The sequence below is a fragment of the Oratosquilla oratoria genome, chromosome 15 (assembly GCF_046742065.1).
Source record: "Oratosquilla oratoria isolate Oo_2021 chromosome 15, ASM4674206v1, whole genome shotgun sequence".
NCBI classification, from domain to species: Eukaryota; Metazoa; Arthropoda; class Malacostraca; order Stomatopoda; family Squillidae; genus Oratosquilla; species Oratosquilla oratoria.
The window spans coordinates 11,999,145-12,014,144 of record NC_134791.1 but is presented as its reverse complement, the minus strand read 5'-3'; the positions used below and the strand labels follow the sequence as shown (position 1 = coordinate 12,014,144).

The following is a 15,000-nucleotide window of genomic DNA, read 5'->3' as shown; positions in this document are numbered from 1 at the left end:
ATTTACACAGAGCGCGAGGCCTCAAAACGTTTCAAGATTGTTTTTTAGAACTAAGAAACCTGTAGCTTAATGTATTCTATGAAGGGAAGTCCAGTTTTAGAGAATGGTTGTACTCTGTAGTGAATACTTTCCTCCTGTAAGAGAATTAGCAGTTAATTTTCGATAGATTCTGTCGCACAGTTCTAAGGTTTTGACATGGCGCAAACGGACCTTGGTGGTGCGATGTGACTGCAGTTTGGCCTGCGAAAGGCTCAGCAACATGGCTGAGGTAACATGTCTGTGACTCGGTATGAGTGTGGCGTGGTTCCGGTGGTATGATGTGGAGACCAGGCTGTCTCTAAAATTAGGTTCTTCGTTTATCTTTTGTTTTGACCTTTCTTTTTAGCACCATCTTAAGTTGACACATCCTTCCCATGGACACAGTTCCCTTCCCTCTCTTTCCCCATCTCCACCCCACCCCCCCATCTCCTCTTCCTCCCTCGACCATCCCCCAATTCCGGACAATACAATTTTGTTTTCTTGGTGGATCGCCCACTGCGCCTCCTACGTTATGACATGATAGTCCCGCTGTTAGCATCACCACGGGCAAAGCATGAATCGGCATCTACCACATTTCTCCTCACCGTATGCTCTCCTCTTCACTCTCCCTTCCCCCACCAGTACCACTTTCCCCATTCTTCTTTTTGTCCTTTCCTTTCATCTTCCCTTTCTTTTTTCCTTTTTCTTTGCCTTTTTACAATATAACAAGCCTCTCTTTCCCTCTTACTTTTCTGAACATTTCAACCAACCCTTCGGTTTCTTTGTTTAAATATTATGCTAGTCTTGCTCATCTATTGTATGTCCTTCTAATACTACATCGTATGTTACCAGTACTACTAATACTACTTTTTGCTGCTACGACTATTACTGTTTTTACCAGTACCGCTAAAACTACTACTATTTTTGCTATCACTGCTGGTACTACTTATTCTCTGACTACGACTACTACTACTACTACTACTACTACTACTACTACTACTACTGCTACTACTAATCCCATATCTGTGTATACTGCACCCGCAGCTTTTTGTCACTTCTGCTTCCATTTCTTTTTTTAATACTTTTGCCACCCTTTTTTTAGTCTTTTCAGCTACTTCATCTGCTATTATCCCCTTGACTTTATATACTTGCTTACTTCTTCATGCTGCCATTACTACCCCCTCAGCTATTTTCATTCCCATTGTCATTATCTTATTGCAAGAAATACAATTACCACTACTATTATTGGTAATAAGACCATACTCATTCTGCAAATGTTAATAACGCTGTTACTGGCGTTAGTACTAGTACTAATACTAATATGATGGTACTAATATTTTTGATTATTGATAATGTTAATAGTAATACTGATACTAATAATGATATTGATGTTAATATTGATGCTGCTACACCGATTATATTCATTGGTACTACTGATGCCAATGATGACAAGTTTTATTCCTTCTGTTGGTGGTGCTATAACTACACTATTTCTACTGCTAATGATACTACTACCTTCACTACTACTACTATTACCCCTACAACCACAAGTACTAATACATCTTGTGTTACTACTGTTATCACTACTGTCACTATAACTTCTAATGCTACTGTTACTGCTGCTGTTGTTCCTATTACATCCATCACTCCCCCTGTAACTATTACTATATTACCGCTTGTACTAGTACTTCTACTGCTTATATTTTTGTACTAATGCTGGTGCAACAGTTACTGCTCTCCTATTCATGATGGCAGTATAGATTACATTGACCTCTTTATAGCCAGTCTATGGTACCAGTTATCGTAAAAATTATTCTAAAATCTAATTGAGGCAACATACGATTTTTTTAAGTTAGATAATCAGTCTGATGATATTGATGATAATAAGAATTATTATAATGACAATTATAACTATCATACTCTCAATAATGATTACGATGAGTAACTGCTCTGTCTGGGATCAAGATTACTAAAAATTTTTGGCAAATTGTACTGAAAAAATATGACATGGTTTGATGACAGTTTAATTTGATTATGTATCAGTTATTACAATAAAATGAAAATAATCATAATGATCACAGTAATTATGTTAAATGGAAACCACTGTGTGAATTGGTCAATCTGTCTTTGGTTTCAGTAAAAAGAGTAAATCTATGATGACCATAATATTAGTAAAGTTGGTGATTTTGTGTCGTAAAACCAATTTATAAGAGCAAGTTACTCCAACAATGTAAATTTCAAAATGAGAAAATAATTTCAGTGTTAACGATAATCATAAAGGTAATGCTTATAGATATTCTGATTTTGCGTGGATAAACTTAGCAAGTGTTATCGCATACCCTTCCATCATCACAAGTGGCTGCTACTAACGCTCTTGCTGGTTTTAATGCTAATGCTAGTGATGTTAATTTGATTCATCGAGTTTTATTTCCATTTGGCACTTCTACTGGCACCATCACTTTTCTTTCATATTTTTATTTTCATCACTTTTCATCCTCTTCAACTAAAGCAGCGGTTCCCAAATTGTTGTGGGTGCACCCCGAGAGACGCTCTTCTGGGGTAGGCGGGTAAGAAAGAAAATACCTGGAATGGTTGATTTTGTGTCAGTTGCTATAAAATCTTCAAACAAGGGGCTCAAAAAGCTGTTTGGTCACTTTGAAATTTGTATCGCTCATACACTGCGCACGTATGAACGAAATGTAAGTAAAGGTAACTAAAAGTCAAGACAAATCATATCGTGGATAAGAATGCGTACCTATTCAGTTTGTCACATGTATTAGTCATATATGAAAGTTCCTTAGTAAATTTATTGTCTTTAAGTCCCTGCCTATTATTTTATGAGCATAGGTTACACATAAAATGTGATATGCTCTAACATAAATTTCAGCAAATAAAGCAGGCCTGATGACGGGTAATGGAAGGGTGCATGGTAAAGGTCTTAGTCTGAATCGGGGTGCGCAGCATGGACATTTGTGGAACTGCTGATTAAACGACTGCCAGGTGTGAGATAAAACTACTGTATTCTAACCTCCCGTGCTTAATCACAGTTGTATGGTTACATATACAAATATATTCGAATTTAGTTTTACGCATTCATGTGGTTTGGATATGTAATCATTCACGCTCATGGCCGCGTGAAATCCATACTCTACATTTTTTCTGTTATTAGTCAAGGTTATCATAAAATAACATGTCTTCTTACAAAAGACCAATTTTCATGCTACTCCTTTTTCCCTCCTGACCCACCTTGCTGACTGCCTTATGAGATTGGGTAAGGTGTTTCAAGCCAGAACGCAGCAGTATAGTCATTTGGAAACTCTTAGATCTAAAACTTCTTTGAAATGAATTTGTCCCCTTTGCTGGCTGCCATTAGTTTGGCAGCTGAAAGTTGGTTTCCTGCTCCACCACCCTGCAGTCCAGTGAACAAAAGTTTGCTCCCTCCCATTCCTGTCAATCAGTAGTCCAGTGGATAAACATGCGTCCCCTCTTCCAGTAATCTGGAGTCCGTCAGGCAAGTTCGTTCCTTGTTCCGGCAGTCTGTAGTCTCCAACAAACTAAGGTTTATCCCTTCCTATGACTCTGTAATAGTCTGGCAAACAACAATCCATCAGTACTCACCCCTTCTGGCTATCATTGGTTCAGTGGACAAAAGCTCATTCCTTCTTTCAGCTGTCTTGGGTCTCATTCCTCAGAGTTCCTTGTGGACACAATCAGCCGATGTCTTGACATTTGGGTTGTGACGCTGTGTGTAGTTCAGTGCCCCTTTCTGCCCACAAGGTCCGGTCTAAAGACGGATGAAGGAAGGAATAAAGTTTCGTCTGCGATAGCACAGTCACTCGTAAAGTTGTCAAGGATCTGCATGCGCACTGGTCATTTGTGGGACCAACTCATTTCGGGCGATGATTCTGTGTGTATACCCGCTGTGAATGAAACGGGGCATAAACCAGTGGCTCACCCTCCAGAAATGAGATGGAAATTCCTATCCCCGTTGCACACACAGACCGCCATAAACCTTATGAGTGACGGTATGTACAATTAGCACTTTTACTTTGTAACGAAGTAAGAGAATGCTCTGATACCATCAAGTGGCCCATACAATAATCCAACGTCACCCTAGGTGATAAAAATTCCCTTTTATAAATGTCTTTACTACTGTGAAGTAGCAAACTAAATTCAACTTTCCTTTACAATAAGGCTTCTAGCAACGAGATAAGCCTTAATAAGTTTTATCCTGGGTTAGAATACGTAGCAGTTCATAGACAAAATATGCCCCCACCTGAATCTCATATTAATTTTTTAGCAAGAAAAGAAGGATTTTTATCATTCAATTCATTATACAGACTAGTTGGTATTCATTCTTCTTTTCAGCTATTGTATTCTTCATCCCCCTTATCCAGCTGCTTTAGCAGGCCATCTGTTATTACGTTATAGCTAAATATTGCCTGAATATGAAATATAAATGCAAATTAATGCCTTATATATATATACTAAATGCTTGTTTTCACACCTCGTAGCCTAAACATAATTTCTTCACTTTTATTTATATACTCGATCACAGTTCGTTTCTCAAACCTTATTCTTTGTCTAAAGATCTTTCCTTCTAGTTACATTCAATTTTTGACCATTTCATTTGTGCTCTTTTTCTAACCCTTAATGTCACCATCACTGCAGAATTTGACTCATTGTACTAACTCAACTACTACCACTACTACTAGGACTATTACTATTGTTAGCACTATTGCTACTACCACTAATAATATTACTAGCACTATTACTACTACAACTATTACTACTACTGCTACTACTACTACTACTATTACTGCTACTACTATTACTTCTGCTACTACTACACTACTAGTAATTATATTACTAGTGCTACTGCTACTACTACCTCTACTACCACTACTACTATTACTGCTACTACTACTGCTACTAGTACTACTAATATTACTACTACCGCCACTACTACTACTACTACTACTACCACAACTACTACTACTGCTATTACTACATTTTTCATTTTAAACTACTACTACTACCACTGCTACTACTATCATTAGAACAAATATTACTACAACTAATACTACTATTCTGACACCACCACTACTAGCACCTCTATTATCACTGGTACTATTGCTGTCAATGTTAATGCAACTGCTATTACTACAAATTTTGTTTATACTGCAACTACTAGTGGTAGTAGTACAACTTCTCTTTAATTCTATTACTGCTACTTTTTATATTACTGTTACCACAACGAGTTTATGTATATGCTCTATCTTTTCTGATCTCCGTTACCACAATTTCAACCCCATCAGCGCTACTGCTCTCTTTTGTACGATTGTTATTTCTGATATGATAATATTACAGTTATTGCTATCGGTGCTACTACTACTACTACTACTACTACTACTACTACTACTACTACTATTACTACTACATCTTCTACCACCGCTACCACTGTACTATTACTGTTCCTAAAACTGGAATTTCCAACGCTGCTGCTATTGTTTTCTCTTGCTGCTGCTAAGAATACTACCAATACTGCTACCACTGATGTACAGCTACTGCTATTTCCTGAACCTTCTACTACCACTAACCGAACCAATTCCGGGGGAGCTCTTGCGACCTTTTACGGAGAGGTTGTTGTTAGTGGCGCGCGGAAACCGACGGTGGCAGAGCGCGTGACCGTATCCTTCGACTCCTGTTCTCCACTCTCTCAGGTTTTATCCTCTACCACTCTATCTTCTCTTACTGCCCTTCTTACTTATGCTCTTTCGCTTTTTCCTTTTGCTCCACTCCTTCTCTTCCCCCCTCCTCCACCTCCTCTCCCTCCTCCTCTTCCTCTCTGCGGCTGCTTGCGGTGGATCTTGCCGCCATGGATCTATTCGTGCTTCTTGGCTCCTCGCGCGCCGATCCCGGAGCGATACGGCCTCCGCCGCCACCGCTATTGCTGCCGCTACCGCCGCTGCTGCCGCTGCTGCTGCCCGGGCGCCGCATGTAATGCCTGCCTGCTTGCCTCCTCGGCTTGCGTTGCCTGCGGCGGTGCTTGCTTGCAGCTTCTGCGTGGAGAGGGAGGGAAGGGAAGGTGGTCCAGCGCTCCACCACGCGTCTGTTGTCCCCCGTCCCCTCCTCCCCATCCGAGCTCCCCATATCTCTCGTTCTCTTCTCCAGCAAGACGAGCTCGGGCCAACTCCTACGCCCAATCTCTGACCTGGTTGCAACAAAACCCCTCCTCCCACACTACACTCCGGGAAGTGCAGCTCCCTACTTCCCATCACACTGTGCAAGGTGCATCTCCTCCCCCTCACACTGTGCAAGGTGCATTTAACCCTTACCCCCCTACACTCTGCAAGGTGCATTTGCTCCCCTCCCCCCATTGTTTTGTGTACGGTTATGCGTAGGACAATTCTAAATACATATGTATATCATATATATATATATATATATATATATATATATATATATATATATATATATATATATATATATACATACATACAGTATACATAGCCCATGGAAGATCCACCTCGTACTGGTAGGACCTATCGCAGAGTGTTAGGGGGCGTCACGAGCCTTCCTGTTGCCTGTAGACCCTCCCTTTGCACTTGAGCCTCGTTTTCACACAGCCTCGCCCTCCTTCGTCATTAGAGTGGATGTTGGATGGGCTGAACCAATGTAACGGTTGGTCTTGCCCCTTTGCCCCCTCCCTCAAGTTACCTCAGTCCCTACTTTTTTTCTATTTTCCTTTTGTGCGGCGGCGGTCGATAGCCTCGCTTTTTGAAGGCATGGCGGCTTCAGCCCCGGTCTTCGCCTGTCGCTCCCAGGTTGCTCTTCTTCCTCAGAAAAGTCTGCCCGCCCCATCGCTCTCGTCCCTACCAGTATCACATCACAGCTGTGTGTTTCTTTCACAGGTTTTGTCAAGGAGAAATACGTTTAGTCATCAATCTAGCCATAGAAAAAATATACGAATGTATATGTAGATGCCCCATATATTTTTTTTTTGTCCCATTGGAGGTGCTGATCATAGTGACGACAACATGAGGCGGCAAGGCGAAGACCGGGATCGTTTTAATTCCCCGTTATTAACTCCTCGTTTGAGCGTTATTTTGGTTTTGGTTTTCGTTTTCGTTTTGGGCAATGACGCATGTGTTTTCTCTACCGCCCGCACTAATGTGTCTCTTCTCTCTAGTGGCCTTGTTCAGGAAAGGAGTTCGAGCTGTGCAATTGGTAGGGCGAACAAGTAGGTATCCCTCGGATCGATCACTCGTGCCGTGGTAGTGTGCGCATGCGTGCATGACAACAAAACAAACCCGTGGTGTTTTAGTGTTCTGCATGAACTATTCCCATGATGCAAGTCTCTCTATATATATACATATTTATATATATTTTTTAAAGATCATATTTGACCCTAAATCATAAGGCACATAAACCAGTCTTTTTCATGTTAAAGAAATATCGATGTGTTTAACTTGCAAAGTGAGTGTAAAGGAGTTTCTGATAAACATTTTACATAATATTTTCAGTGAGAGCTGGCTGCACTGCATAAAGTATGTAAAAGAATCATATCAATGGCCACATGACAAAAAAATATCTCAATCATTCTTCAGTGGATATTTTCTACACAATGAATTAAGAAGAAATCTGGCAAATACTTCTTTTCTGTTCTGTCTTATTCTACCACTAATGACTTCCCATTCTTTCTGTTCCCTTGACGTTAGGTGGAGAAGTGACATTAATTCCAAGTAAGTGTAAACAAGGAGCCTATAGCAAATGTTCCTCTTCAGATCTCGTCTTTGCCTAGGATAGGGAATGTCTAAAAAAATATTTGTTTTGTTCTTTGTCTTCATGCCCTTCTAGAAAAACAACCACTTGTTCTTTAGATGGAATGCACGCCCTCCCACCCACACCGCTGGGTTTTGGGCAGTCTAGCAAGGAGGATTTACTCCGGTGTTTGTATCATAGACTCGTAGACTCGTGTCGAAGCGCATTTCTGCATGAAGGCTCGTAGAGGATGTTCTCATCTTACTCCTTAGTTAAAACAGACTGCGTACCTCAACGAAGGCCCAAGTCTCCCTCGTGAGAGAAGGTGAGGGTCGCAACATGGCGCTTACTGTTGTTTTAGCTGTTGCCGCGTGAGGACACTGCGTTCAGCAGGTCTGCAGCTGCCGCATGATATTCAATTGCAACCAAAAACCGATGCATCCGCAGCTAATGCCACTGAGCCTCGGCGGTTGTCCTGTACTCCTCCGTCCTGCCACCGGCCCTGAACCGCACGACCTTTGGCATCGGGGCTTTGACCAACCTTGGCCAACCAAGCGTCGACATTGTCACGGGAAGCGGGCACCACAACTGCCAGAGGACTATCCGTGTGGTCGGGGTTGCAGCACAGCTACGTGTCAGTCTTAGTAACACGGCAGGCTGACACACGTGCGTCATCTGTGACCCTGGATGCACATGCTGTCGCGCAACAAGGGCAGGACATTTTGATCATCTGGGTAGTGTGGCAGTGGTGTTAAATAATTGTCGGCAGGAATGGGTAACGGATTGATGTACAAGGACGACTGTCCGACCGCCGGGATGAAGAAATGCCCCTTTCAAAGCCTTGCATCGCTGCGGAGCTTTCGGTCGCGTCGGTGTTGCAAGCCCGAACGGTGCCCGCCGCGCACCGGCGGCGGGGGCCCGCGCTGCTCGTGTAATTCTGCTGCACCTGCCTCATTAGAGCTCGTGGCGCACGGTAACGGCTCCTGTGACTGATATTTGATTCCCAGTGCGTCTTGCCTGCACGAGTCTCTGAAGCGTTGTCCATTTAATGTAGTTAAAAAGACATGCGCACGTGCCCATTTGACCCAGGGTCACTTATATTTGTTTAGCGCTGCGCGTAACAGTAAGAAATCGAAGGGTTGCTCCGTAGCTTAGTATAGCGTAAGTCGATGTCTTTTTGTTAACGTAATTAGATGGAGTTGTGTCTTACTAACGATGAATGAGTTCTGGTCATAGTGTGACATTACGCTTCATCTGCGGCTGCAGGATTGGTGCTGCACTAGACTAGAGGCTTTTGGGGCACGAAGCTTGCGTCCTTTCTCATTAATCTAGGGTTGCAAATGAAACCATAGGCATATACAAAAGCAAAGTTATCTATGCGGGAAGTATAAATATTGACAATTTACAGACGAGTGTAGGAGCGAATTAGATACTTCTGTGTACATCTCATAGGAAGATAGTAAAATATGTATGTATTCATATATGTGTATATATATATATATATATATGTATGTATATATATATGTATGTATATATATATATATGTATATATATATGCATGTATATATATATATATGTAAATATATATACATGTATGTATATATATATATATATATATATATGTGTGTGTGTGTGTGTGTGTGTATAATATATATATATATATATATATATATATATATATACACACACGGTATATGTTTGTATGTATGTATATATGTGTGCGTGTGTGGAATTTGTATAACGTTAGTGTTCCTGTTGTGGTTAAAAGAATATTGAATCGAAGGTTCAAGAAATTGTTCAGCCCAAAATGTTACCTGTCACGAATTACTAATAGATGAGGTACAGGATCGAACCAAGCGCCGACCTCCCATGTAATTCCGTTATATGTTGTGCCACTTTGATGCAGTCAGGACGTTGATCCCGGCCTCCCTTTTCCCTAGGAGCAGTGAGTACCACCCTCATACTCATGGACATAGTAGACACAGGCCCCCATTTTGGATGTATGTGTGCATGTGTATGTCTGTATTTATAAGGATTGTAAGAACAAATGCAATTTCATTTTAAGTAGTTTTCATTACACACGATATTTTTCTACTTCTTCATGTTGAACTCCTATATCAAGGGTTCTATATGTGGTCTCTTACTTGAAGTAAGATATTGGAGCTGCTTTTAATGACATGTGGAGCTTCTTTCTGTAATTTGTCATAGGACATTGTTTTTGTTCCTGATTCCTCATCAGTGTTTCGTTTGTTTTTTTTCTAATTAGGGTGATATCCCGTTCAGCTGTCTCGTTTACTCCTGTTATCAGAGAAGACCTGCCCCACAGTCTGCTCAAAAGCATATTGTTTGTCCACCTGTAGGATTTTTGTCCAAGAGCAGCCTTCCATTAAGACTAGGCCTTTTTTTTTTTACAATTACTTTCAATTTCAGGTCTTCCACTGTATCCGTGGTCTCGAAGTTGCCGATGCCTTTTTCTTCTTCTTCTTCTTTTTCTTCTTCTTCTTCTTCTTCTTCTTCTTTTTATATCTATTTCTCCGCAGTCATTCGAAGTCGAAAAAGGACCATGATTACCAGGTGCAACCAGAAATACACTCAAAATGTCAGACTCTTAAGTGGCCACATTATGACTTGGCACAATTTTGATCTTGTAGGGGATTTGTATTCCAAGGGCACATGGTACCACTGTCTGATTTAAACAAGAATCGTCCCCGGCGGAAAAAGCATACCCCTGAGGCAGAAAACCTTTTCTCATCTGTTGAGTTCAAACTGGCTCCTTGGCAATATATCCACCAAAGAGGCGGAAGAAGTCGACAGTAATCCCCCATTCAAGATATGTTGTGTTCATGTCTGCCATAAGTGCCGTGCAGTCTATGAGGATATATGTGGCAGCTTAGCAGTGGGCATGTTATCTGTTGGGTATTGTTGTTACGTTCCGAGTACTGCGTGATGGCCACAGTGAAGTTACTTAAATGGATTCTGCCATGTTTAGTTTGGTTTCTGATTTCTGGATTGGTGGTGGGGGACGGTTAAGGATGCTGCTAAGCTCCCAAATAGATAGAGTTCTGTCTGGTCTTAGGACTTAAGGGTGAGTTCATGATGACCATCCTTTGGTTGTTGTGTTGAGATGAATAACCCAGGATCTATCTACTGTGACAGTCCATGTGATACTGGATCCTAGACGAGTTCGTCCTTCGTTTCAACGCATTTACCATGTTTTGCGAGTGACCGGTCTTCCTGAAAGCGCAAGAAGACTCCTGATTTTACAGATGGACCACAAGCAAAGGTTTCGAACAAAGTGGCAAGAAACAGTCCAGACCAGTTCACTTCGCAGAGTTTCTGTCTTCATTCCATCCCCTCTGCAACGTTGACTCTAGAGTCGAATAGGACCTGGGATTCAATCTCAGAATTACTTCAGCTCAGATTTCGTAGTGTACTTGTCCATACTTAAAACGTCCAGAAAGTGTCTCTGTCTAATCCCATTTACAAGAGCAACACCTGCCATTGATCCATGTAATTCTGGTGAAACTTTTGCCATCCCTGTGTAACAGATGGGATCTCTCTCTCTCTCAAAAAAAAATATATATATATTCCCCCTTCTATTGCTGTAGCTTCCGTGTCATCTAGATCACATGCTTCATTCTTTCAAAAGAGCCTACGTTTAAACGTGTATGACGAACCTCTTGAAACAGTGACCTCGGCTCACAATCTGTGAGACGCACTCGACACAACGTGGCAATGACTCCCAAGAATCTAAAGATGTTCTTAAGTCTGTGTGGTAGTGAGGGAGCATTAGTTGCAGTCGATGTTGATGCCGATGGTTTATAATTGCCTCCATTTGAGAGCCAGTACAGACATTAAGTTCCTTTGTTGCAACGGTTATGAATTTGGCCTTTTCTCTATTTGTATTTCACTTTCAATCACCATATCTATAATTCAAGGAGTCTTTTTATATGTTCCAATCATGGCAAATAAAAAGACGTTTCCCTTTTGGTAAATAAGGAATTCTAAATTTTCATCTTAGGAATGGCGCCTTTGTCAAATGAATGTTAGGATAGCACTCACGGATCCAAGGCGATGGGAGGCCGGAACCACTCTTCTTTCCGCATCGAAAGCACTGGCAACACACGTAACGTAATTGGTTTCAGGTTAAGCGCGGGAACGATTCTCCTGCCCCCCAACTCCCACCTCTCTTTTTTGCAATTCAATACAGAAACTGCAACAGTGACGTATGAATATGTGTGTGTATGTATATTAAGCAAAATTTTTTACCACCCAGAATGTTTCATAATATAAAATTCAGATTCTTTGTCTATTTTTTCTTCTATTCAAGAAAATGATCAAACTTTAACTTAATTACTATAAAGGGAAATGTATCATGTACTCGACAAAAGCATTATATTGACATTGTGAGCACTGTAGAGTGGGTCAAAAACTTTGCTCGTGACTGTATACAGATTTATATATATATATATATATATATATATATATATATATATATATATATATATATATATATATTTGTGTGTGTGTGTGTAAGAGTTTTGGTACATGTGTGCACTGGTGCATACTTATATATGGACATTTTATGTATAAGTATACCTGTGAAATGTTATGTACGATATATACGTATAAAAATAGATGTGTATTTATACTTACACATACGCACATACATACATATGTATATTTGAATGTGTGTGTGTGTGTGTGTTTATTCGCGTTTATAGATACGAAAATGGAAATACATGAAGTACTACTTCAGATATACTCTAAATAGGTTTGCCTGGCATAGCCGCTGACGACGCTTTGATAATGTAAGGCTCTGTGCATTTTTGTCGCTGTTTTCAGCATGGCTCACTTTTATTACCAGGGCTTTGTACGTGTTTGTGACCTGCTATTCCGTTCTAGTTGTGACAGGTTGTCTTAAGGCATTCACAAGCTTCAGCCACATCTCCGATAGCTTTGATCAAACGTATTGCTGCGTTCCTACCATATGTTTTTTTTTTCTCTCGTTCAGTCGTTCGTTATCCATGGTATTTATATTTCTACGGTAATGGTGTGCTCCTTCAGTGCTGTGGTGCACAGAGATCGTTTGGCTGTTGCGAACGTCTAATGTCCTCAATCATCCGACGGTCGGACGCCTACCCAGAGAGAGTCTTGAGTATTCGAGTCCTCGTCCGGGCCACTCCGAGACTGTGCAGTGATTGAGATCATGTGTCGTTTGCATCAACGAAATGTGCACAGTACGCCACGGTATGGAAGAATGAGCGCAGCACACAAGTTCCTAGGTAGCGAGGTGCCTAATAAATCTCGCCATTTCTCGTGGGCGCCGGTCGTGAGGGTACAAATTTAGCTCTTTTTTATTACTTTTATAGGCTAGTGAATGTAGGAAATATGTAGGTTTTTTTATGTCTTTGTTGTACTTGATTAATATGATGTGTAGTTATACTGTAGGTAGTAAATTCGTACATATTGTAGCTTTTATTAGTATAATTTACTCTCTATTGTTAGAATAGTTGGCGTAAGTATTAAGACACTCCCATATCTATGTCGGTTTGTGTGGTTAGCCGATGTATATCTTGGTAGTTCCTTGATCATGCGTAGAAAAAGAAGACGTAGCAGAGTTCCCTTTCATCTTTTCGTTTCGTGCGAGTGTCTTCAAGGAGGAAGGAAGAATAAACCGAGAACACACGCCCCAGTTGCCCCGTCAAGAAGGAGCAACGTTGCAGACATCAAGTACTCCCACCAATCCACTCACCATCATCACAAAGTAACGCGAACGTATTTTGAGATGTTGAAGTGCGGTAGGGCGCAGAATTGGACTGGCACCCGTCTTACTCTCTCGGTCTTCTAGGAATAAGAGGTTGCCCCCTCAGACTTTCTGTTCAGTGTGTCATTTGGTTGGACATCCTGCAGGATTCCCTCACTTCCCTTCGTCCCTAGCACTCTCTCGGCGCGAAGTAAAGGTGAACGCATCTGGAGACAACGCGTTTGGATGCTCCCAAGAGGTTCATACCCAGTAAGATGACACAGTCACTCTTTGTTACAGAGTTCGCTGCTTCTGTGCTGAATCCCTGGTCGATATCTTGTTTTGCCTTTGTGGAACCCCACAGGGGCGGGGAACCTGCAGGGCAATGTACTGGTCGACTCTGACACTCAAATCCTCTCTCATCGGTCACCATTCGTACTCATTCATCCTCCCTTCCCAGTCCTTCGTTGACACTTCGTGTCATCAGGGACACTGCAGTACCCAGGACCTCCCTGTCTTTATATCTCCTTGCCTCACCTGAGCCCTTCCCGACCTTGATACAAATCAAATCTCTCGACGTATCCTTCCGGCCCCTAAGTGTGATTTATTATATCTCCAGGGCTGACCCGTTCTTTCTCCATGTCCCGTTCCTGTCATGCGCCCCCCCCTCCTCCGCCCAGACTTTGCTTGTCTTATCCTAAGTCTGGAGGGCCGTACTATAAAAGGAATTCGTCAAACAGCCCGATGGTGATATGCCAGACGGTCGTTTTGAACTGTCTATTATATGTTTGTTTCATCAGTGTATCACTTGTAATGTATAACCATCACTCCTCTTAAGAACCCTAACTGCTTCTTAAAATTGAGTAGAGGTTATATAATAGTCAAGTAAGCAAACAAGAAATAACAGTTTCGAAACGACGACTAGGCGTTCTGGTTTGTAGAGCGGCCCCTGGAACAGACGCTCTTCGAGTTCCTCCTGACTCGAGAATGAATGTTATCTGCCCCCCCCCCTGCCTCTAACCAGCCCCCCCCCCCGTTTCTGCTTTCTGTAAAACCGTACGACTTCTCCGAATACAGCTCTCTTACCCCAATGTATGTATGCACATACCAGAAGTACACATTAACTAACATATATTTGGAAGGTAAAATATATAATTAATAACCGTGTTTCAATACAGTTATCACAATTCTGTATATACAAAATGGGCTAGCGCAAATATTGGAATGTATGTATACATGTGTTTAGATAATGCTATGGTTATGAACGTGTACATTTTTACATATGAAAAATATACTTATAATATACATGTATTTATATGTACATATGAACGTATATGGACATAGTATGTAAATATACGGGTATATACATATGACGATGTACATATGAATGCACAGTTGAGAAAAGAAGTTCCTCGACAATGGTGTGTAATAACCTTGTGACAGAAAATACAGAAAGTTGTCAAGTAAATTCC

General features: G+C 41.3%; 1 protein-coding gene across 3 annotated transcripts in view; it reads left to right on the top strand.

The window, feature by feature from the left end:
- Window positions 1-15,000, top strand: part of slo (calcium-activated potassium channel slo) — a 1,028,496-nt gene that overhangs the window by 930,684 nt on the left and 82,812 nt on the right. For all 3 annotated transcript variants that reach the window (XM_076198561.1, XM_076198560.1, XM_076198559.1), the window contains exons 16-17: window positions 6,193-6,309; window positions 7,740-7,763. In XM_076198561.1, the coding sequence (XP_076054676.1) occupies window positions 6,193-6,309; window positions 7,740-7,763 (141 nt within the window). The remainder of the gene's footprint in view (window positions 1-6,192; window positions 6,310-7,739; window positions 7,764-15,000) is intronic.